The 22333-nt window shown below is 34.4% G+C and overlaps 1 protein-coding gene and 1 long non-coding RNA gene across 4 annotated transcripts in view; one reads left to right on the top strand and one right to left on the bottom strand.

Moving 5' to 3' along the window:
• Positions 1-22333, top strand: part of LOC143222384 (irregular chiasm C-roughest protein-like) — a 74828-nt gene that overhangs the window by 33721 nt on the left and 18774 nt on the right. Inside the window, exons 5-10 of the mRNA XM_076448843.1 lie at positions 2006-2112; positions 3418-3625; positions 4151-4265; positions 5353-5495; positions 9915-10169; positions 21851-21972. Of these exons, the coding sequence (XP_076304958.1) occupies positions 2006-2112; positions 3418-3625; positions 4151-4265; positions 5353-5495; positions 9915-10169; positions 21851-21972 (950 nt within the window). The remainder of the gene's footprint in view (positions 1-2005; positions 2113-3417; positions 3626-4150; positions 4266-5352; positions 5496-9914; positions 10170-21850; positions 21973-22333) is intronic.
• Positions 8-14870, bottom strand: LOC143222389 (uncharacterized). Of its 3 annotated transcripts, none has more exons than XR_013012221.1 (2): positions 14733-14858; positions 8-348 (listed from the first exon to the last, which is right to left on the bottom strand). It is a non-coding gene; the product is annotated as an uncharacterized LOC143222389 (long non-coding RNA). The 3 variants fall into 3 exon arrangements; XR_013012223.1 differs by lacking the exon at positions 8-348 and adding an exon at positions 10022-10162 and having other exon boundaries at positions 14733-14870; XR_013012225.1 differs by lacking the exon at positions 8-348 and adding an exon at positions 10201-10706.

Here is a 22333-nt window from a genome sequence, read left to right as displayed (position 1 = left end):
CATAAGATACTAAGAAAGAGTCGCCAAGGAAATAAAAAATAAACCTTTTCCTTTTTATTACAAATTCTTGCTAAGCCTTATTGCGTTCGTGTACATTAGTTTTGAAGTCATCACAGGATATTTATAACTATATTATTGAAATGATAAAAAAATAGAAATATAGAATACAATATTAATTCATTTTACATCTAATTTCTACCCTAAAATGTCTTTTCCTCACAAAAGGCCGATAGATAAAGAGATTGGCACCACTGACATCGCAAGGCTTGCAGTTGGAAAGGAACATCAAAGTGAACTTTCTCTCGTATCGTTTAATTTTTCTTTCGTTTTGGAAATCAATATTTTCATCTGTCAATAAAATTTTAGAATTTTAGAATTTCATCAATATATTTCAGATTTCCCCCTCAACGTTTAGAGTGAAAATAAAAATACAAAAAGTTTAGAAAATCGACGTTTATCCGTAGGATATAATGAAGAATACGCCAGCAGAAGAGATATTCTTATTAAATACGCAAACGTGAATTAAACAATATATCTAATACGCACGTAAAAAAACCCTTAGACGCTAATACCCCTACCAGCCTTCTTAAGAACACAATTCTTCACACAGTGTTAACGTGTTAAACTTTTACTGTTTTTTATTTACCTAAATGTTTTTCTTCATATCTCAAGTTACTTTCGTATTGCAAGGTGAGCCTCGAATTCTTCTAAATATGTCTGTTTGTTAAGTATGCATGTGTTTTTATTATTTCTATTGGATGGTGTGTTCGTGTGTAACCTGTTTATTCTCGGTCCTTGGATTACTTGGATAAGCTTTGCAATTCTTCTGAACTTTGTTTTGGTTTGAATATCGCTAAAAGCAGTGTTAAAAATGTAAATAGTGTATCATGGCGACTTTGTATAGATGTACTAATACTGTTTAACTTTCGTCACGTGACCACAGATCTTAACAGGGAGGGTATTTAACTGATCATTCAATACATTATAAAGTAAGTTATGTGAGATGAATTTCATTAGTCAGTTTCAGTTCTGTTGTAAACAGTCAGGTTACTTTTGATAATATACTGTTAATAAATAAAACAATCTATTTTTACTTTTTTTTATTCAATGGTTCAAAAATTCCAGATTACTAATAAAGTATTATGTTTCCTTCGAATAAAACTGTTATATTCAAACGTAATACTGAATATGAACACATAAGACTTGGCTACAACGTTGTCAAAGTTGACTTAATGAAGTAATATTATATACCTAACGATGCCCGTTTCTGTGTTTTCAGCTGAGTTTTCTTCAAAGACTACTGTTGTGGATTCCATATTGTTCTGTTTACTTGCCTTGAATTTTGTGCAAAGCTACACGAGCGCTACCTTGTCTTTCGGTTTCACAGTATACTTAACCATAGTCTATCAATTCCTGGTCGTATTTCCTGTTTTACTGCAATGTATTACACACAGTTAACATCGCTTTTGAATGCTCGTAAAAGAATTATCCTCAGCTAAAACCACAGTACAAAGTACGACCCGCACTGATGTGTGTATCACATGTTACAAATGTCCATTGGCGTGTATTTCCACGGTCCCTCTATATTTATGTAGAACATACGATAATACTACGGTCAAGGAACTAGACCTAACGTAAAAACATATTTATCAGGTATAGTAAGTCTCAATATCCTGTATGTTTAGTACGCTACGTAACTCGTGCTATAGAAAACCAGTTATTTTAATTAGCCCATTTTAGATTTTTGATGGACACGAGTACAGATGACAATTGTCTTTGAAAATCGTCATTGTGCATTGTAAACTTAGCTATTGTAATTTTTCTCTCTCTTTTTTTTTAAATAGTGCTATTACAATAAATATAAATTCCATAAAAAATCCAATAAATTCGTTACGTGGAAATCGTACAGTTCGTGCGAGTGAGATACGAGTTATGTTATCTCTTGCAATCTTACAAGAGGGTTAATTACCTACTTTACTTTGTACTCGGTGGTTTCCTGTTACAGTTCCTCCAGAACCTCCTATCATTGTTCAAGGAGATTACCTGTGGACTACTTCAGGCATGACAGTGGAGTTGACATGTGAAGTCCGTGGAGGTCGACCACCAGCAGAGGTAAGATTTATAACATTTCTACTGATTCATCGTGTTATCGTACAACGTGGAAAACAATATATATATATATGTGTGTGTGTGTATTTTCTATGTTTTTTGCTATAACTGTACGTGACTTTATACTGGAACGTTGTTATTTTATTGAGGTTAACAATTATTATACATTTTGTTTTCTTAAAACTAAATTAAATAATTCTTGAAAAGCATTACAATTCCCGGCCCGACATGAGGATCGAGGGTTCGAATCCCCGTCACACCAAACATGCTCGCCCTTTCAGCCAGGAGGGGCGTTATAAAGTGATGGTCAATCTCACTGTTCGTTGATAAAAGAGTAGCCCAAGAGTTGACAGTGGGTGGTGATGACTAGCTGCCTTCCCTCTAGTCTTACACTGCAAAATTAGGGACGGCTAGCACAGATAGCCCTCGAGTAGCTTTGTGCGAATTCAACAACAAACAAACAATACAACCCTAAAATATAGTTTTCTGTTATTCGCGGTTATCACAGCAGTTAGCCTAAATTAGCTTTGATATTAAACAATATGTACCATTTTGATTGGCAATGAGTTAATTTTTCACGGTTTTCATTATCTTAAAATATAGAGGATGCAAATGTTAACAGCAAATAATAATTGTTAATGGCAAATAAGACTGTATAATAATAATATTTTTCGATTCATAACATTAATAAAGTTATTCTGGTGACCAAAACTACAAGGTGTTTCTTTAGTAAAAACTATTTTTAGATTTTTAACCCTGTGGCTGTCGAAACTTTATAAACTTAAAACACTACAATATTACATATCACTAATACTGTTAAACGTTTGATCAGTATCTATAATTGACATAAGGCAAACGTCCATCAGATACATGAGTTTATTAATAGAAATTCGTTTGCAAACTGGTATTTCGTTACTGATTAAAAGAAAAGTGGCTAGGCCTTATCCATACAATCTACACCATGCGTAGCCTCTTAGTGAGCGTGTTCGGACTGTGAATCCAAGTGTTTCATGGTTTGTTGTCACAATATCGTGCTCTTCACTTTGAAGTCGTGAGTGCGTTATAAGAGTGAGGGTCAAATCCTACTATAAACAACTCTTGGAGATATTTGCTGTCAGCTAACTGCTTTTATTTTTTTTAGTCCATAATATTTTAACTGGGAACGGAAATGCGCATACACTCCATGTAGGTTTGCGCACAGTGTCTCAAACAAACTAACTACTTAGATTTAGTTGAAATGCAATGTTAAACACTCTTGGTATATTAATCTAATTATCACTTGTTTTTTAATTATATTTTACGTCACAGCTGGCTTGGCTTAATGGAGAAGGAGAGGTGGTGGAAACAAATACGAACTATAAAACCCACAAACTGACCGACGGCAAGAGGTCAAATGCCATCTTAACATGGAAGTTTACTCCAACGAGACAAGACCACCTGAAAATCTTCACTTGTACATCTGAGAACTCTGCCCTTAAACAGCCCGCTTTGGCATCAGTTACTGTCAACGTAAAATGTACGAATATTTAGTTCTTTCACTACAGTTGTTAAGCAAATGTCGATTTCCACTTACACGTTGTTCGTACACATAACTAGCAAAATTTAAGTGCAACTGATTTCATCTGAATAATTCCTCACAAATAAAAGCCTCTAGGCGACTAAGCGGAAAGTCTATGGACTTGAACTGCAAAATATCAGAAGTCGTTACTCGAATTGGGCAGGTATTCCATTGTGTAACAACAAAGAACGCAAGAAAAATAATATTGGTGTCCAAATATATTTTAGTTTTGATAGTTTATTGTATAATGATTTGTAAGCTGTATTTCACTAGACGTCAATTGAGTCCTTGTTCATTTTGTGTTAAAAATGTGTGTTTAAACTGCTCCTATAATTCGTATTTCATTGTATTTGTATAATTACTTTTATTTAAGTCTGGCTTTCATAATTTGTATCGAACACATAAAGCTACAAGACACGAAAACAAAATGGTTCATATTTTTTTTATTTTCATGTTCGCTCGATTTTCTCTTCACTTCACCAGATGCCCCGAAGTTAGATCTCTTAGTACACAGTAGCAGGATAACAGAGTACAGCAATGTTCAATTCACGTGCCAAGTTGACGCTAATCCGTCGGAGGTTTCCTTCAAATGGTACAGGTGAGGTGAATGACTTAAGCTTTATTAAAATCACTGTTTCTATTGTGTGCTATTTAAATAAAGATCAAAACTGACAAATTCGTACAAACAAATAACATAAATATTACAAATAATGTGCACCACTTTTGGCGGGACGAAGCTTACAGCAGGAGTTATTTGTGTTACAAGCGGTGGATGTGTAGACTAGTCTATATATATCTCTTGGTTGTCCAACAGTCAGCCTTATTGTTTGTGTTACAAGCGGTGGATGTGTAGACTAGTCTATATATATCTCTTGGTTGTCCAACAGTCAGCCTTATTGTTTTTAGAAGGTTTTATAGAGTTGGAAGAAATCAGCGCATTGAGTTTTGGAGCTTAAGAGTTTTTTCTTAATATTTTTGATTTAAATATAATTTTCAGTTGTATTTTGTATTTTTTCCCCATGACACTTTTCCTTTTTTGTTTCTTTGGTCTTGAAATAGTGGTATTTATACCTCACAGTAGTGTCTCTCACCTCGTAGTAGTGTCTCTCATCTCACAGTAGTGTCTCTCACCTCACAGCAGGTGTCTCTCACCTCATAGTAGTGTCTCTCATCTCACAGTAGTGTCTCTCACCTCACAGCAGGTGTCTCTCAACTCACAGTAGTGTCTTTCGTCTCACAGCAGGTATCTCTCACCTCACAGCAGGTGTCTCTCACCTCACAGTGGTGTCTCTCACATCACAGTAGTGTATCTCACCAAACAGTGGTGTCTCTCTTTCTTTATTTTTTTATTACGAAATATTTCCTTCACGTCTTAACGGCTGGAAAGTTCCTAACAATTAATCTTGACTGGGAACCAAAAGACAAGTGACTCCCGAAATTTAGGCCTATTTTACAGACAAAGAGCTCGAGATGTACTCACGCTTTCTTAGCAGTTTCATAATTCACATTTCCACACACAGATATAACAACTTGTTGTTTTCTGGTGATAGTTATGTTTTTTTCTGGAATCTCGTGAGACTTAAAGGACGGTTGTCTCTGATTGGTTACCACAATTAAATCTTTTATAATTAAGGTTCCGTCCAGCGAATTCTTTAGTTTGATTAACAAAAACTCGTCTTTCACAGGAATCATGAGCAGATTGTTGGGAATAACAGAACTGTGTTTGTGCTGAATAGAGTAACCAGAAGGAACAACAGAGACACGATTAGTTGCGAAGTGAGCAACGCCATTGGAACTGCAAAGGCAACTCACACAATGAATGTTCAGTGTAAGAAGCTCGGATATATTTTAGATTATTTTAAGACGATTCAAAGTTATTTACTTACACTCGAATTGAAAGCTCATCCTGTAGACGATCCAGGTACAAATTTCAGACAATAACATTCAAACGTTTATTTTGGTTATGTACTAGATAGTTTAGGCACTTCTTTGTACGTTGTGTTAATTGTTTAAAACATCACTACACTAATATTCTGATGTGTATTTCCTTGATTTATTATGATAAATATAATATTATTAATATAAAATCAAGAACATTGGCATTCACTACTGACTGACCGGACAAAAGGTTACGTACGAGAATAGTTTGTTAAAATAATACAACTAAGTAGGCCACGTTGTTAACCTCTTGTCAGGTCACATACTAGAGAATGTCAGTCTGTCTTGTGTTGATCTAAAAGTAAAAGTAAACTAATAAGTCTACAGACAGTATATCTGAAGATAGTATATGTGCTTCAGGGTTTGATCTACTCTGATATGATATACACAGTAAAGTATGAAAACCAATGACAGTTATAGGACCTCGTCTTGAGAATACATTGTTATAAAACCTATATATAAAATAAGGTATAAAGGCCTATAACTGCTATAGGACCTATATATAAAACAAGGTACAAAGACCTATAACTGTTATAGGACATATACATAAAACAAGGTATAAAGACCTATAATTGTTATAGGACCTATATATAAAACAAGGTATAAAGACCCATAACTGTTATACGACATATATATATAATTTGTGATCACTGATTTGGTTTATATTCATGTTGATCTTAAAACATACGAGGATTCATAAGATTAAGGTACACAATGAATTAAAGTCTTATTTCTGTAGAAAGTAAAACTGGGAAAAAACCTCAGCAAGTTGTATTATAATAAATAAATCTAATACTTAAGGTAGGTAATAAAGTGTTAAATGAGTTTCAAAAATAATTTTAACATGCGTTTATCTATTTTTTTGGTCTTAAAGGAAAATTTGGGTTCGCTGAAGAATTTTAACATGTACTTAGAATAAGTCCGTTCTTTACAACATCCAGCATTAAACAGGAGCTGTGTGAGTCGACAGACAGAGTGACCCCAATGTTTCAATCAATTTATTTATCATTTATTAGTAGAAAATCAAAAATAAACTTCTGAGGCTAAACATTTAAGATCACTCTCTAAAGTTTCCCCGGGGACACAGCAGTAAGTCTACAGACTGATCACGCTACAATCTGGGGGTCAATTCCATACAGTATATATCTCAATATGGCTTTTCTCTAAAAACAAACAAACAAACAAACACAACAACAGCAACAACATATAATGAAAGTGTTTTTCGTTAAAAAATACTATTGTATATTTGGTAATGCTTACAACTAAAGTTAAGATCTTAGCTCTGAAATTATACAGATTGTTATATTTAAAACGTTTTATTTTTATTTTTTTGTAGAACCATTATGCAAGATATCTAATTATTTAATCTATTTGAAAAATAGCGGTCGATCAGTACAGTTCTTTATAGTTAAGTAATGCTTTTTAATCCAAGTAGGCCACACATGGCCAGATGACTAAGGCGCTCGACTCGTAATTTGAGAGTTAAGGGTTCGAATTCCCGTTACACCAAACATGCTCACCCTTTCAGCCGTGAGGACGTTATAATGTAACGGTTAATCCCACTATTCGTTGGTAAGAGAGTAGTCAAAGAGTTGGCCGTGGGTGGTGATGACAAGCTGCTTTCCCTCTAATCTTACACTGGTAAATTAGAGACAGCTAGCGCACATGGACCTCATGTAGCTTTTCGCGAAATTCAAAAGCAAGCAAACAAACAAACACAATCCAAATGAGATAGTATAAATAATACATAAACCGAAGAAATATTTGGAATAATATAGTAGCTGATTAAACAATGAAGAATGTATTATATTCATATATGAGAATGCTATATCAAATGATGCGGCTTAAGACCTTCAAGATAACTATTGTCTAGGTTTTGTTATATGTACAATATTAATGATGTTTAACTATGGCGAAGAAGAAGGTTAGTATTACATCTGTAAAAATAATACCTTGCACAAAATTTCTTTAAGACTCTACGGTTCCCTGAAATAGAGAAGTTAAGAAATGTCCCTTTAAAATCACTACCTAACAAAAAGAGGTGTCCATATGGTCCCAAAATTATATATATATTTGACAAGGACCGAAAAACACACATTTTTTTTCTTTAAAAAATTCCGAAATTATTGTTACTTCTAAAAGAATATATCCGAAAACTATCGTAAAGAGAAAGAGTTGACCCCTAAAATTAAGTATCTTTAGACGTTTTTAAGTTTTGTAAGCAAATGTTACAAAATTTGTTTGTTTTTTTAATTTCGCACAACGTTATACGAAGGCTATCTCCCCTAGCCATTCCTAATTTAGCAGTTTAAGACTACAGGAAAGGCAGCTAGTCATCAACATCCACCGCCAAAACTCTTGTGGTAATCTTTTATCAACGAATAGTGAGATTGACCGTCACATATAACGCCCCCACGGCTGGAAAATCGAGCATGTTTGGTGTGACGAGGATTCGAACCCGCAACCCTCAAATTACGATTCGAGTACCTTACCTACCTGGCCATAGCGGGCCTAATGCAAAATTAATCAAGCGTAGCAGATATAATATTTCTTTGAAGAAAGCGAACAGTTCTGTTTGCAGGTGAATTAAGTTGAGAAGTTAGTGACTGCAAATAAGGATATAATGATATAATAAGTTTCTGTTATATCTCATGTAGTTTGTTTGTTGATTTCAAGTTAAGGAGGTATTCACTGTGAATAAAAATACAGTGATTTAATTTTTTGTTAAATTATACAATAATTAGCACTGATTGTATAGTTGAATCTCACAATATCGGCTTGGCATTGCCAGGTGGTTAAGGCGCTTGACTCGTAATACGTGCATCGCGGGTTCGAATCCCCGTCACACTAAACATGCTCGCCCTTTCAGCCGTGGGGCCATTATAATGTGATAGTCAATCCCAATATTCGTTGGTAAAAGAGTAGCCCAAGAGTTGGCGTTGGCGGTGATGACTAGTTGCTTTCCCTGTAGTCTTACACTGCTAAATTAGGGACAGATAGCGCAGATAGCCCTCGTGTAGCTTTGCGCGAAATTCAAAACAAACAAACAAACTTACAATATCCAGCAAATATAATTTAAATGAAAATATAAACTTATTGTTAATGAGGTCTTTAACATTTTTGTTTCAATAAAAACATAACATTAATGCAGGTGAATGCTGTTCCATTTAAATAGCAAATAATTGTGAGTTTTCTAGTATAAAAGTGAGATAAAAATAACTACATAAACATATAAATTAGAATACCTTATAATTAAACACGCGTAAATGTTGTATCGACTATTGTGTTGCCAAAATCATTAATAGAAATGAATGCGTAAAATGGTAGAATATTCTCATAAATAGAATACATAAACAACTAATATCTCTATCATTAGATATAACGTAGACTTTGAAAACAAAATAAAAAAAATATTTTTTACGATATAATTAGGGTATTTGTTTTGAATTTCGCACAAAGCTACTCGAGGATTATCTGCGCTAGCCGTCCCTAATGTATCAGTGTAAGACTAGAAAGAAGGCAGCTAGTCACCACCACCCACCGCCAATTCTGGGGCTACTCTTTTACCAACAAATAGTGGGATTGACCGTAACATTATAATGCCCCCACGGCTGGAAAGGTGAGCATCTTTGGTGCGACGAGCATGCGAACCCACGAACCTGAGATTACGAGTCGAACGTTAGGCCATGCCGGGCCTAATTAGGATGAATCATTTATAGCTACAAACGCTTAACCAAAAGTATTTTGCTGTGTATCGCTCAATGTGCTTTTACGTCTGAAACTGATTAAGGGTAATTACGTTTATTTTAAAAGAGGTTGAACATGTTTAAACATAGATGTTAATTATTTTATCCGATAAATGTAAAAAGATATTCTACGATATTTTTCCGCCTGAGCAGTTTTTACTGAGCTATTTACCACACGGATGGATGAACATTTACAGTATTTAAATTTATAAGCTATGTTACTTAACATTTTCATGAGCTATACTGCGTGTGTGTGTTTTTCTTATAGCAAAGCCATATCGGGCTATCTGCTGAGTCCACCTTGTGGGAGCTATTTTGTCTGAATTTAAATAGCAAAATAATTCAATCCACAGAGGGCGCTAAATAGTTTAATAAATTAATAACAAAGTTTTGTTTTAAACATGTAAGTATTACAAGTACTGTTTTGAATAATAATTTAAAGATTACTTTGTTTTGGTATTTTTGTCTCTATTTACTTACAACATAATATTTTCGTGTCTATAGAACGCGTAATTAATACAAGTATTTTGTTATTGTTGTTTTCTTTGAATTGTAATGATTAGATGGACCAATGTTTACCAGGAAAGTGGAGAATATAGACGCAGATCTTGGAGATGAAGTAACATTGTCTTGTGACGTAGACAGTAACCCTAAATCAAACATCGTTTGGACATTCGAACATTCCACAACAGTTTTAGGAACTGGGCCTGTCCTTGTGATCCCAGAAGTGACCCCAGAGACTTCAGGAGTATTCGAATGTAGGGCGACGGTCAGTGGTTTTCCTCAAGTAACTGAGAAGGTCAAGATATTTCTGAAAGGTATGATAAATGAATTCGTGCTAATACCGTAGATCACAATTTTCGTGTTTTCTGTAAACGCACACTTTCATGATAGTGATAAACTGTCATTTAACAAAGTGTCTAAAGAATTGATATAATGAAGAAAAATTTAAAATAGTATAATGTTAAACACGCAAGTTTCAATAAACAATAACTTACTGTACACGGCTATTTTTGTCAGAGAAATACAAAATACACATTTTTGTTTATATTTGGTTTGTTTCGAATTTTGCAAAAAGATACACGAGAGCTGTCTAACGCTAGCCGTCCCTGATTTAGCAGTGTAAGACTAGAGGGAAGGCAGCTAGTCATCACCGCCCACCGCCAACTCTTGGGCTACTCTTTTACCAACGAATAGTGGGATTGACCGTAACATTATAACGTCCCCACGGCTGAAAAGGCGAGCATGTTTGGTGCGACCGGGATTCAAACCCGCGACCCTCGGATTACGAGTCGAACGCCTTAACACACTTGGCCATGCTGGGCCATCATTTGGCTTGGATATGAATGGAACGTCTGTAATAAAAAATATATAATTATTGTACAAGAGCAAGAAATAAATACTATTGCTGTTCAAATATTTTGATAATAATTGAAAAATATTTTTCTCTCTTGTTTGTTTTGTTTCTGAATTTCGCACGACGCTACACGAGGGTCATCTGCGCTTTTTCTTGTCTTAAATTACATTGACAGCTGAGCTTCTTTTTTAAATTAAATCTCCCACTTTGCAATTGAAAACTTTTTACTGTAAACACAAAGTATACGAACATTTTGATTAGGATTACTTCACTTTTGAATTGCAGTGACGTGACACTTCTTACGCCCGACATGGCCAAGCGTGTTAAGGCGTGCGACTCGTAATCTGAGGGTCGCGGGTTCGCATCCTGGCCGCGCCAAACATGCTCGCCCTTTCAGCCGTGGGGGCGTTATAATGTGAGATCAATCCCACTATTCGTTGATAAAAGAGTAGTCCAAGAGTTGGCGGTGGGTGGTGATGACTAGCTGCCTTCCCTCTAGTCTTACACTGCTAAATTAGGGATGGCTAGCACAGATAGCCCTCGAGTAGCTTTGTGCGAAATTCGAAAACAAACAAACAAAGACACTTCCTAACAGCACAACTCTACAATCCGCGATTCGATACCCGAGGTGCGGATAACACAGGTACTCCACTTTGTAACTCTGTACTTAATTAAAAGAAAACAACATTTTCATCGGACTAGAAAACTGTCATCGAACAGTTTTTAAAGAGCTGATCATGCGGAACCTAGGAACAAGAAAAGTTAAAATTACTTGAGGTTATAAAGTGAAAATGTAGGCTGTTAAATTGCACGTGTCTCCTGTATAATCTCTAACCCATGGCTGCGCATTACTCCTTAAAATCTGATTGAAAACTGTCTGATAATTAAAAATACTATTACAACTGATAAGTTAAAAAAACTGTATTGTACATAAAGATAAGAGAAACAGTGTTTATAATTTTTAATATAGTTTTAAAATGCATTAAAAACCTGTCTGTATTGTATGTTGAAATTACAGAAAGTAGAAATTAAACGTTCCTAATTTATTAAAATCGTTAACTTTGATTAAAACTGTTGTTGTTGTTTGGAATTAAGCACAAAACTACGCAATGGGCTATCTGTGCTCTGCCCACCACAGGTATCGAAACCCGGATTTTAGAGTTGTAAGTCTGCAGACATCCCGCTGAGCTACTGGATTAAAACTCAAGCTATATAAAAGTGATGGGTAGCATTATGATTAATTAAAACAACCTTAAGCAATTATAAAATAATCTTGTTGTCTGCTAAGAACAAAAGTAAGCGTTGAAGGATATTACGAAATGTTTGTCTTTTGAATTTCGCACAAAGCTACTCGAGGGCTATCTGTGCTAGCCGTCCCTAATTTAGTAGTGTAAGACTAGAGGGGAGGCAGCTAGTCATCACCACCCACCGCCAACTCTTGGGCTACTCTTTTACCAACGAATAGTGGGATTGACCGCACATTATAACGCCCCCACGGCTGAAAGGACGAGCATGTTTGGCGCGACCGGGATGCGAACCCGCGACCCTTAGATTACGAGTCGCACACCTTAACACGCTTAGCCATGCCGGGTGAAAAACAAAAAAAATGTATAGTGTATTTTTAGTTGTGTTGGAATATAGAGGGCGTGCTTAGATGTTTGAATATATAATTTTATATTATTTATTTTATTATTTTTAATATAGGTATAAAGGTATTCCTTTGTATTGGTTTATTTTGGGTTTAAGTTGTTGTATAAGTAGGGCTTCTTTAATTTAGATAATTTAATTTAATAAAATAAATAATATAAAATTATACATTCAAACATCTAAGCAAGCCCTCTATATTACATTCCGTCACTCAATTACACAACCTCTTTCAAACATGAGTGTATTTTTATATTCATTAGCTGATTCCATTACGGTAATTGAAGTATATCATTTATTATCCTTCACAATTTTTCTTTTCACAAAAGATTTCCGTTGATGAAATTGTCTGGAATATGTAGCATCCTCAGGATGTTAATATTTTAGATAATATTTAAATATAGTTTTTATTAACCACGAACAACAGAAAGAAACGTTACGTTTAATGTGATATTCTAACCAGAATTGTTTCTTAAAACTCTACCGACACTTTGGCATATTGTGACAAGACACATTCCGTTTTTCCTCTAAACATAAAGAAATAAATGACGCGAATAGACCTAACCTAGTCTGTCTTACTGTATCCACCCATCTAAGAATTACAAAAATCTATAAAATTAGAATCTTGGAACTTTATATGATACGTTTGTTTCTTCACTATTGGTCTCAAGTAATTACCTTTTTACTTTTGTGAGACTGATTAGGTGAGGCCTTTCTCTTCAAGGAGAATTATTCAAATGAAAGTTCTCCTGTAGCCCTTCAGGAGTAAACGACAGTATTTGAATAAATAAATAGGTTATTTATTTTTTATCCATATCGTAAAATAAAAATAAAAATAAAACTGTTAATATATTTCCCATAGTTGTTGTTGAATTAAGCACAAAGCTACACGATGGGCTATCTGTGCTCTGCCCCCCACGGGTATCGAAACCTGGATTTTAGCGTTATAAGGCCGCAGACATACCGCTGAGCCTACCTTATATTTCCCATTAGTTCATTTTAAGAACGATACAGCGAATAAAAACTATTTGTTATAATAAATAGATTATTTGAAAACGACTTACTTTAAGTATAAAATAACTTAATTCGATGTTTGTGTTCCATTTTCGTCATTAAAACCAAGATTCATTCAATTTTCAATAAAACTTCTTCATAGAAGCTTAGTGAACTATTTCTAATAGATTTATTTAGGTTAAAAATACTATTAAATATCATAATATGTGTATTTGAAATTGTTATTAAATCATTCATTTGAAAAAAAAGTAGCTTTGATGGTGAGCCTAATGTTTAGTATGCCAAACTATGAATGGAAGGATCCGGTGTTCGGGATGTGATGCCACTAAATGTGATCCACATGTGGGCGCGGTGTTTAAGGTGATAGTCAAGCCCGTAACCATTTCAAGACTGTCTTACCTCTGGTCATTAATTGAAGGGTTGTTGTATCTGGATCCTATGGGGGTTTGGTCCATGCTCACATAGACTGCCATTCACGTTGAAAATTCCATTTCCAAATTCTACTAAACGTTAAATACGTATACCGATGTGGTCTTCTTTCTGGCACAAGAAAAACATCTCTAAAATGGTCAGTTAAATGGACATCCAATATTTCATTGAACGTGTTAATTTGGCCCGACGTGGCCAGGTGGGTTAAGGTGTTCGACTCGTAATCTGAGGGTCGCGGGTTCGAATCCCGGTCGCACCAAACATGCTCGCCCTTTCAGCCGTGGGGGCGTTATAATGTGACGGTAAATCCCACTATTCGTTGGTAAAAGAATAACCCAAGAGTTGGCGGTGGGTGGTGATGACTAGCTGCCTTCCCTCTAGTCTTACACTGCTAAATTAGGGACGGCTAGCACAGATAGTGTTAAAAGTAGTTACACATATTATGCTAAACGCTAAGCTATTATAAATCCTTGTTTTATTTCTACTTATACGTGATATACAACAATAAATGTGTGCATGTGTATATATATATATATAATCTTTATAGAACTAAACATTTTTAAAAGTTTAAACGTTATTTGCGGGGAACTTTTGTAATATATATTCATAGAAAGTAATGTATGTGTTTTATTGTTCTTGTTGTTGTTGTTAATATATAAGTATGATGTGTTTCGTATATTAAACGTACATTGGTGCTTAATATGTTATTAAATAACTGTATCTCGACCTTTACGGAATGTTTCTCACATGCAACTATTAGTACGTCAGTTGTGACGTCAAAAGAGCAAATGTTTTCTGAAATTTGAAACTACAAAACAAAGTTCAAATAATTATTTTCATTTGACCTAATCCTATTAGTTCTGTATCACTACGTGACATAACAATAACTTTTATTGTTTTGTCTATGCATGGGACAAAAATAAAAAAAAAAACTTACGACCAAACGTCACTGCACATGCTCCAAAATAGCATCCACTAGATACTGATGGTAGTTGTATTGAAGAATTCCACATCCGACTTTGTGACTCTCGTCTTGGCGTCTAGCATAGAGAGCTCAAACAGTACTTACCTTCTGAGAAATCAGGTTTTTACCAAATGATAACTAACTACGGTAAACCTCTTCTCAAACAAATTTTCATAGAATTTTACAGGCAATAAGTCTAAGTCTAAGTAAACATGTTTACAGTCAATAAGTCTAAGTAAACATGTTTCGATTACCAAATTTTATGGATATTCGTATAAAAAAAATCCTACAACAAAGTTATCACTCTTACTAGGCTGATAAAAAGTTAAACATGTTAAATCACAGAGAATATAATCAACAAATTATATCTCTCCATGTTTGCTCACATAAGACTACGAATGTTTTAGTAACGGAACTATGTGAAATTACTAATGATTTATACAAGATTACAGACATCGTCTAAACCACATATAAAAATAATACCCGCTGGATTCTTTCTTACAAGATTTCTTCCACATTTAAGAGGAAGTTTTAGAAATTTCGTGTGTTTTCATGCGCGAAATTGCACGAGGGTTATCTACGCTAGTCATCACCATCCACCACCAATTCTCGGGCTACTCTTTTACCAACAAATAGTGGGACTGACCGTCACATTATAGCGCCCCCACACGGCTGAAAGGGCAAGCATGATTGGTGCTACCGGAATTCGAACCCGCGACCCTCGGATTACGAGTCGAACGCCTTAACACGCTTGGCCATGCTGGGCCTACTAGCATGTGTCAAGGACTGTTGAAATAGATACCCCCACTGCTGAAAGGTCAAGCATGTTTGGTGCGACAGGGATTCGAACCTGTGCCCCTCAGATTACGAGCCGAGTACCTTAACCACCTGACAATGCAGAGCTGTTTCAAAGATGGTTGTAAACATATTATTATTTAAATTTATTGATGTAATACATTCGTCAAATATTTCCGTTACACAGTTTCTGTTTTGTACCAAACAACGTCTCAAAGAAAAATGTATACTTATAAAATACGAATTCATTAAAATGTTGCACACCATTTGTTGCACTTTCCTTCTCATGGCACAGCTTACAACACTAGAAACCGGATTTCGATGCCCGTGGTGAGCAGAACACAGATAAACTATTGTATAGCTTTGTCCTTAACTTTAAACAAGCAATCAAGAATTTCACTTCCTTTGGATTTCGTTTTTATAGTTGCAAGCTAATAACAACTGACTATTTAAAACAACATTATAAAAGACATTATTCTGGTTTCAAATACCGTTATTCCCCGCTAGTACAGCGGTAAGTCTACGTGTTTACAGCGCTAAAATCGGCCCGGCATGGTCAAGCGTGTTAAGGCGTGCGACTCGTAATCTGAGGGTCGCGGGTTCGCATCCCCGTCGCGCCAAACATGCTCGCCCTTTCAGCCGTGAGGGCGTTATAATGTAACGATCAATCCCACTATTCGTTGGTAAAAGAGTAGCCCAAGAGTTGGCGGTGGGTGGTGATGACTAGCTGCCTTCCCTCTAGTCTTACACTGTTAAATTAAGGACGGCTAGCACAGATAGCCCTCGAGTAGTTTTGTGCGAAATTCAAAAACAAACAAACGCTAAAATCAGGGGCTCGATTCCTCTCGATGGACTCAGCAGATAGCCCGAAGTGGCTTTGATAAATTAAAACACACATACACACACAAATGCCATTAACGCACGTAGTTGTCAAGTGGATGAAGATTATTTACATCCTTCCAGGGAACGTCTGTATATTTAAAAAAGCAACAAATTACACATAAGTTAGCGCAGTCACAGCCAGCTGTTGTCACTAAACTGTGAATGGTCTATTGTTATCTCAGTAGAATATTCGTATAAATTATCATAGGCACATACATCTTTGTGAATAAGTAAGATTTATATTTAAAAAGAAAAATATTTTCTCTACCCATCTAGTTTTTCAAGATAAAAACGTTACGATTGATTCTTTTAGATTTTCCCCAGTTTGAATTATCACATTGTTTGTTTTTTTAAACTTATACATATCACATGCAGTGTTTATGTTACGTTCGTGACAATGGATTGTGTGTTTGTTTGTTTTGAATTTCGTGCAAAGCTACTCGCGGGATATCTGCGCTAGCCATCTCTAATTTAGCAATGTAAGACTAGAGGGAAGGCAGCTAGTCATCACCGCCCACCGCCAACTCTTGGGCTACTCTTTTACCAACGAATAATGGGATTGACCGTCACATTATAACGCACCCGCGACTGAAAGGGCGAGCATGTTTGGTGCGACCGGGATCCATGACAATGGAATAACAATTATTATAATTATAATTGTAATTGTTAGCCATCTAAGTGACCACCTATATATTTATATTATAATGTATCTTAAAGTGGTTGATGCGTGCTAATAACAATCATGTTGTGTTGTCTGACTTTATGACCTATGCCAATGGTTGAGTATCTGAAATTTTTGTGTTTATGTTTTTCATTAATTGTTCAGTGAATAAGAGGGTTGTATCAATGTTTTTTTTTTCTGTTTTCTGTGTAATAAATCTTGTTCGTTCTAGAAAATATTCTGTTTGTGAAGTCCTCCTTTACACTTTAGGATTGTTTCATTTAGAGATGAGATATTTACTAGTATCTATGAACTGTAACTCTATATTACTTGAGTTACATGTATTATAAACCTATATTACTTGAGTTACATGTATTATAAACCTATATTACTTGAGTTACATGTATTATAAACCTATATTACTTGAGTTACATGTATTATAAACCTATATTACTTGAGTTACATGTATTAGAAACTTATGTTTTTTGAGTGATATGTCTTAGAAACCTACATTGTTTGAGTTACATGTATTGTAAACTTATGTTATTTGAGTTACATGTCTTAGAAATCTACATTATTTGAGTTCATGTATTGATTACTTGAACATGTATTGTAAACTTATGTTATTTGAGTTACATGTCTTAGAAACTTCATTATTTGAGTTACATATCTTAGAAATCTACATTATTTGAGTTACATGTATTGTAAACCTATATTACTTGAGTTACATGTATTGTAAACCTATATTACTTGAGTTACATGTATTGGAAACTTACGTTATTTGAGTGATATGTCTTAGAAACCTACATTGTTTGAGTTACATGCATTGTAAACTTATGTTATTTGAGTTACATGTCTTAGTAACTTACATTATTTGAGTTACATGTCTTAGAAACTTACATTATTTGAGTTACATATCTTAGAAATCTACATTATTTGAGTTACATGTATTGTAAACCTATATTACTTGAGTTACATGTATTGGAAACTTATGTTTTTTGAGTGATATGTCTTAGAAACCTACATTGTTTAAGTTACATGTATTGTAAACTTATGTTATTTGAGTTACATGTCTTAGAAACTTACATTATTTGAGTTACATGTCTTAGAAATCTACATTTTTGAGTTACATGTATTGTAAACTTATGTTATGTATTGTAAACTTATGTTATTTGAGTTATATGTCTTAGAAACTTACATTATTTGAGTTACATATCTTAGAAATCTACATTATTTGAGTTACATGTATTGTAAACCTATATTACTTGAGTTACATGTATTGTAAACCTATATTACTTGAGTTACATGTATTGGAAACTTACGTTATTTGAGTGATATGTCTTAGAAACCTATATTGTTTGAGTTACATGTATTGTAAACTTATGTTATTTGAGTTACATGTCTTAGAAACTTACATTATTTGAGTTACATATCTTAGAAATCTACATTATTTGAGTTACATGTATTGTAAACCTATATTACTTGAGTTACATGTATTGGAAACTTATGTTTTTTGAGTGATATTACATTTGAGTATTGTAAACTTATGTTATTTGAGTTATCTTAGAAATCATTATTTGAGTTATGTCTTAGAAATTATTTTGAGTTACATGTATTGTAAACCTATATTACTTGAACCTTATGTTATTTATATTACATTATTTAAGTTACATATCTTAGAAATCTACATTATTTGAGTTACATGTATTGTAAACCTATATTACTTGAGTTACATGTATTGTAAACCTATATTACTTGAGTTACATGTATTGGAAACTTACGTTATTTGAGTGATATGTCTTAGAAATCTACATTGTTTGAGTTACATGTATTGTAAACTTATGTTATTTGAGTTACATGTCTTAGTAACTTACATTATTTGAGTTACATGTCTTAGAAACTTACATTATTTGAGTTACATATCTTAGAAATCTACATTATTTGAGTTACATGTATTGTAAACCTATATTACTTGAGTTACATGTATTGTAAACCATCATGCCTGAGAATCAGTTACTTTTATTACATTGTAAATTATTTTACAAGATGTTACAAGTTCAGGTGATTATTTAATTGTGAAATTCTTTTATAATCTTACAAAGGTACCTTCAACACTTTCAAGCCTAATTCTGGTGTGTAGAGAACTGTTTTAACTGTTAACTGTGTTAACTCCGAAATGTTTCAGTACAGTTACCAAATAATGGTGTTTAGGGTTAGCCACTATCTAACCCTTTTTGTTACAGTCAGCATTTATCTTCCTAAAGTAAATTATTTTGATGCAAGATGTTGCGAGTTTTATTATTAATAGGATTGCAGTTGAATTCATTCTTTAAGAGTTTCAATATTTTTAATGCTTTGGGAACATATTTATCGTTTCAAAGGTTGGCACTTTAGTGAATACATTTAGCCTTAACCTTGAGAGATTATAGCGGTTTATTTTATAATGTCCACAAACTGTTGTTAACGTAAGATTACTTTTAACCTGCAAATGGTAATATCCACTAGGTACTTAAGAATCTATGAGACAAATGTTGGGTAAGCCATAAATTAATGGAACGATATTTTGGTATTCTATTATTAGTTGTTTTAATGTGTTTAAATTCCATCCGGGTCCTCGCGAACTTAGAGTAGAAATATTCAAAGAGCTAATCATGTGTCAGAGAAGACGGCTACAAGAACCTCAAGATGGAGACAACGCATTTAATATTTGTTGTTGTTTTTTTTTATTGTAGAACATTTTTTATAGTTATTCGTTTTTGTTGTTGTCTTTTTACACTATTATCGCAAATTCATATTTACTGTTTGTTCACGTTTACTAACCTTAACAATGTACTTAGTCAACATGGCATAGAAATAAACTCATTCTGGTTACTATTCTTAAAAGACTCAAATAGTTAGCAGACTCATTCTCGACACATTTCTTAAAAGATTCAAATAATTAGTTTACTCATTTTTGGTTGCCCTCCATAAAATAATCAAACAGTTACTTGACTCATTCTGGACACCTTTCTTAAAAGACTCATATAGTTAGTTGACTCATTCTGGACACCTTTCTTAAAAGACTCAAACAATTAGTTGATTCATTCTGGACACCTTTCGTAAAAAAGATTCAAATAGTTACTTGACTCATTCTGGTTACTATTCTTGATAGCTCAAATAGTTGAGTGAACTTTAATGTGGGAGCCTCATAGAAGTAAGTAACACGCCGACTTTTCTATTATGAAGATCCAGGATTGAATCCTCGCCATTGCTTTCACAAAAAAAAAAAACCTTGCCAAGACTCCCCTGAAGTCCGTAGTAGTATGAAATAAATATCAAAACTCGTATATAATTAATAAGGCGTTCGACTCGTAATTCGAGGGTCGCGGGTTCGAATCCCGGTCGCACCAAACACGTTCGCTCTCCTAGCCGTGGGGGCGTTATAATGTGACGGTCAATCCCACTATTCGTTGGTAAAAGAGTAACCCATGAGTTGGCGGTGGGTGGTGATGACTAGCTGCCTTCCCTCTAGTCTTACACTGCTAAATTAGGGACGGCTAGCACAAATAGCGTAAAATTCAAAACAAACAAACAAACATCGAACATATATTTATGATAATTTTTTAAAAAATGTTTCGTCATATACATAACATATATATAGCAGCAGCAAAGCGTAATTTCTCGAAACGATTTTCTTCAAAGAAACAAATAATAATGAAGATTCACCCCATAACTTTAGGAAATCGATCTGTAAGTATGATAAACACGTGTCTCAAAGTTTGTCGTTTGAGATTTGAAGTTATTTATTCTCTTATTGTACACTGTTTACACGTAAAATATACAAAAACAAATACATTAAGTTAAATATTATGCACGTTCTTGTGGTTTCAAGCTAAAAATACTATATAACCTACATACTGGAGTGTGTTTATATATATATTCGTTTTCTCGGCGACATTCCATGTCTTTGAACTTGTTGGTTCTTTGCTCTCGGCGTAACATCCATACTAAGTCAGCCAAATGGAAGAGAGGAAATCAGAATACGGTTATTTCTAGGCAGACTGTACGTTTGTACGTTTGCCAATTTTTTCAACCACTTTTATTTTATTTCCCGTTTCTTGAGATGTTTCCACAGAAGGACGTTAAAAACGGTTTCCCCTCACAGAAACGTCTGCGAACTGCACTAGCATGTGTTTGTTTGTTTTTGAATTTCGCGCAAAATTACTCGAGGGCTATCTGCGCTAGCCGTCTCTAATTTAGCAGTGTAAGACTAAAGGGAAGGCAGCTAGTCATCACCACCCACCGCCAACTCTTGGGCTACTCTTTTACCAACGAATAGTGGGATTGACCGTCTCATTGTAACGCCCCAACACGGCTGAAAGGGCAAGCATGTTTGGTGGTACGGGGGATTCGAACCTGCAACCCTCGGATTACGAGTCAAACGCCTTAACACGCTTGGCCATGCTGAGCCTACTAGCATGTATCAAGGACTGTTGAAATAGCGGGTTCGATACAGGCTCTTACTTTTGTTGGTCGTCCGGTTATAAGAAAGTGAAATACATTCAAGCTATGACTGAGCGAACAATATGAATTTATACAGAGCATGCCCGGTTTCTTGGTTTTTCTATCTCCTTCTTATGTTCAGTTATTTTGTGACAATTATTAATGTAAGATAATTTTGTTATTAATATTGTATGTACTTGCAAAACACTGATACTGTTTGTTTGTTTTTTCACATACAATAAATACTGATGTATTATTGGTTACTTTACAGGACCTCCTGTTATTACAGCAAAAAAAAACCAGTTCGGTAAAAAAGGTGATACTGTACAAATAGAGTGTATTATAACATCTGTGCCCAAGCCTTCTCGCGTAGTCTGGACTAGAAATTCAAAGGTACGGATATGTCTTTGATAAATACGAGACTGAATAGCCTTTCTGATAATTCTTATCACCTAATAATAGTAGGAATAAGTGTACATTAGTCCATTAAATGCTAATAGAAGTGATAATAAACAACCGATATTCGGATGAACAAAATGTTGTTAATTATAAACCACGTCAAGTAATTTAATTTCGCTCATGTTACTGTAACGTTCCAAAATATAAATATTTTCTTTTTACTGCTGCTAGCTAAGTCGTTACTAAAAATCGACAACGCTACTTGAAAGATTAGATTCATCGAAGTATATACATGAATATGCATGTGTGTGCGTGTATCTATGTTTTAATTTTAGTGTGAGATATTTATGTAAAT

The sequence above is a fragment of the Tachypleus tridentatus genome, chromosome 1 (assembly GCF_004210375.1).
Source record: "Tachypleus tridentatus isolate NWPU-2018 chromosome 1, ASM421037v1, whole genome shotgun sequence".
NCBI lineage: Eukaryota > Metazoa > Arthropoda > Merostomata > Xiphosura > Limulidae > Tachypleus > Tachypleus tridentatus.
Note: the sequence above shows the minus strand (reverse complement) of the source record. Positions and strands in the feature narration are given on the sequence as shown.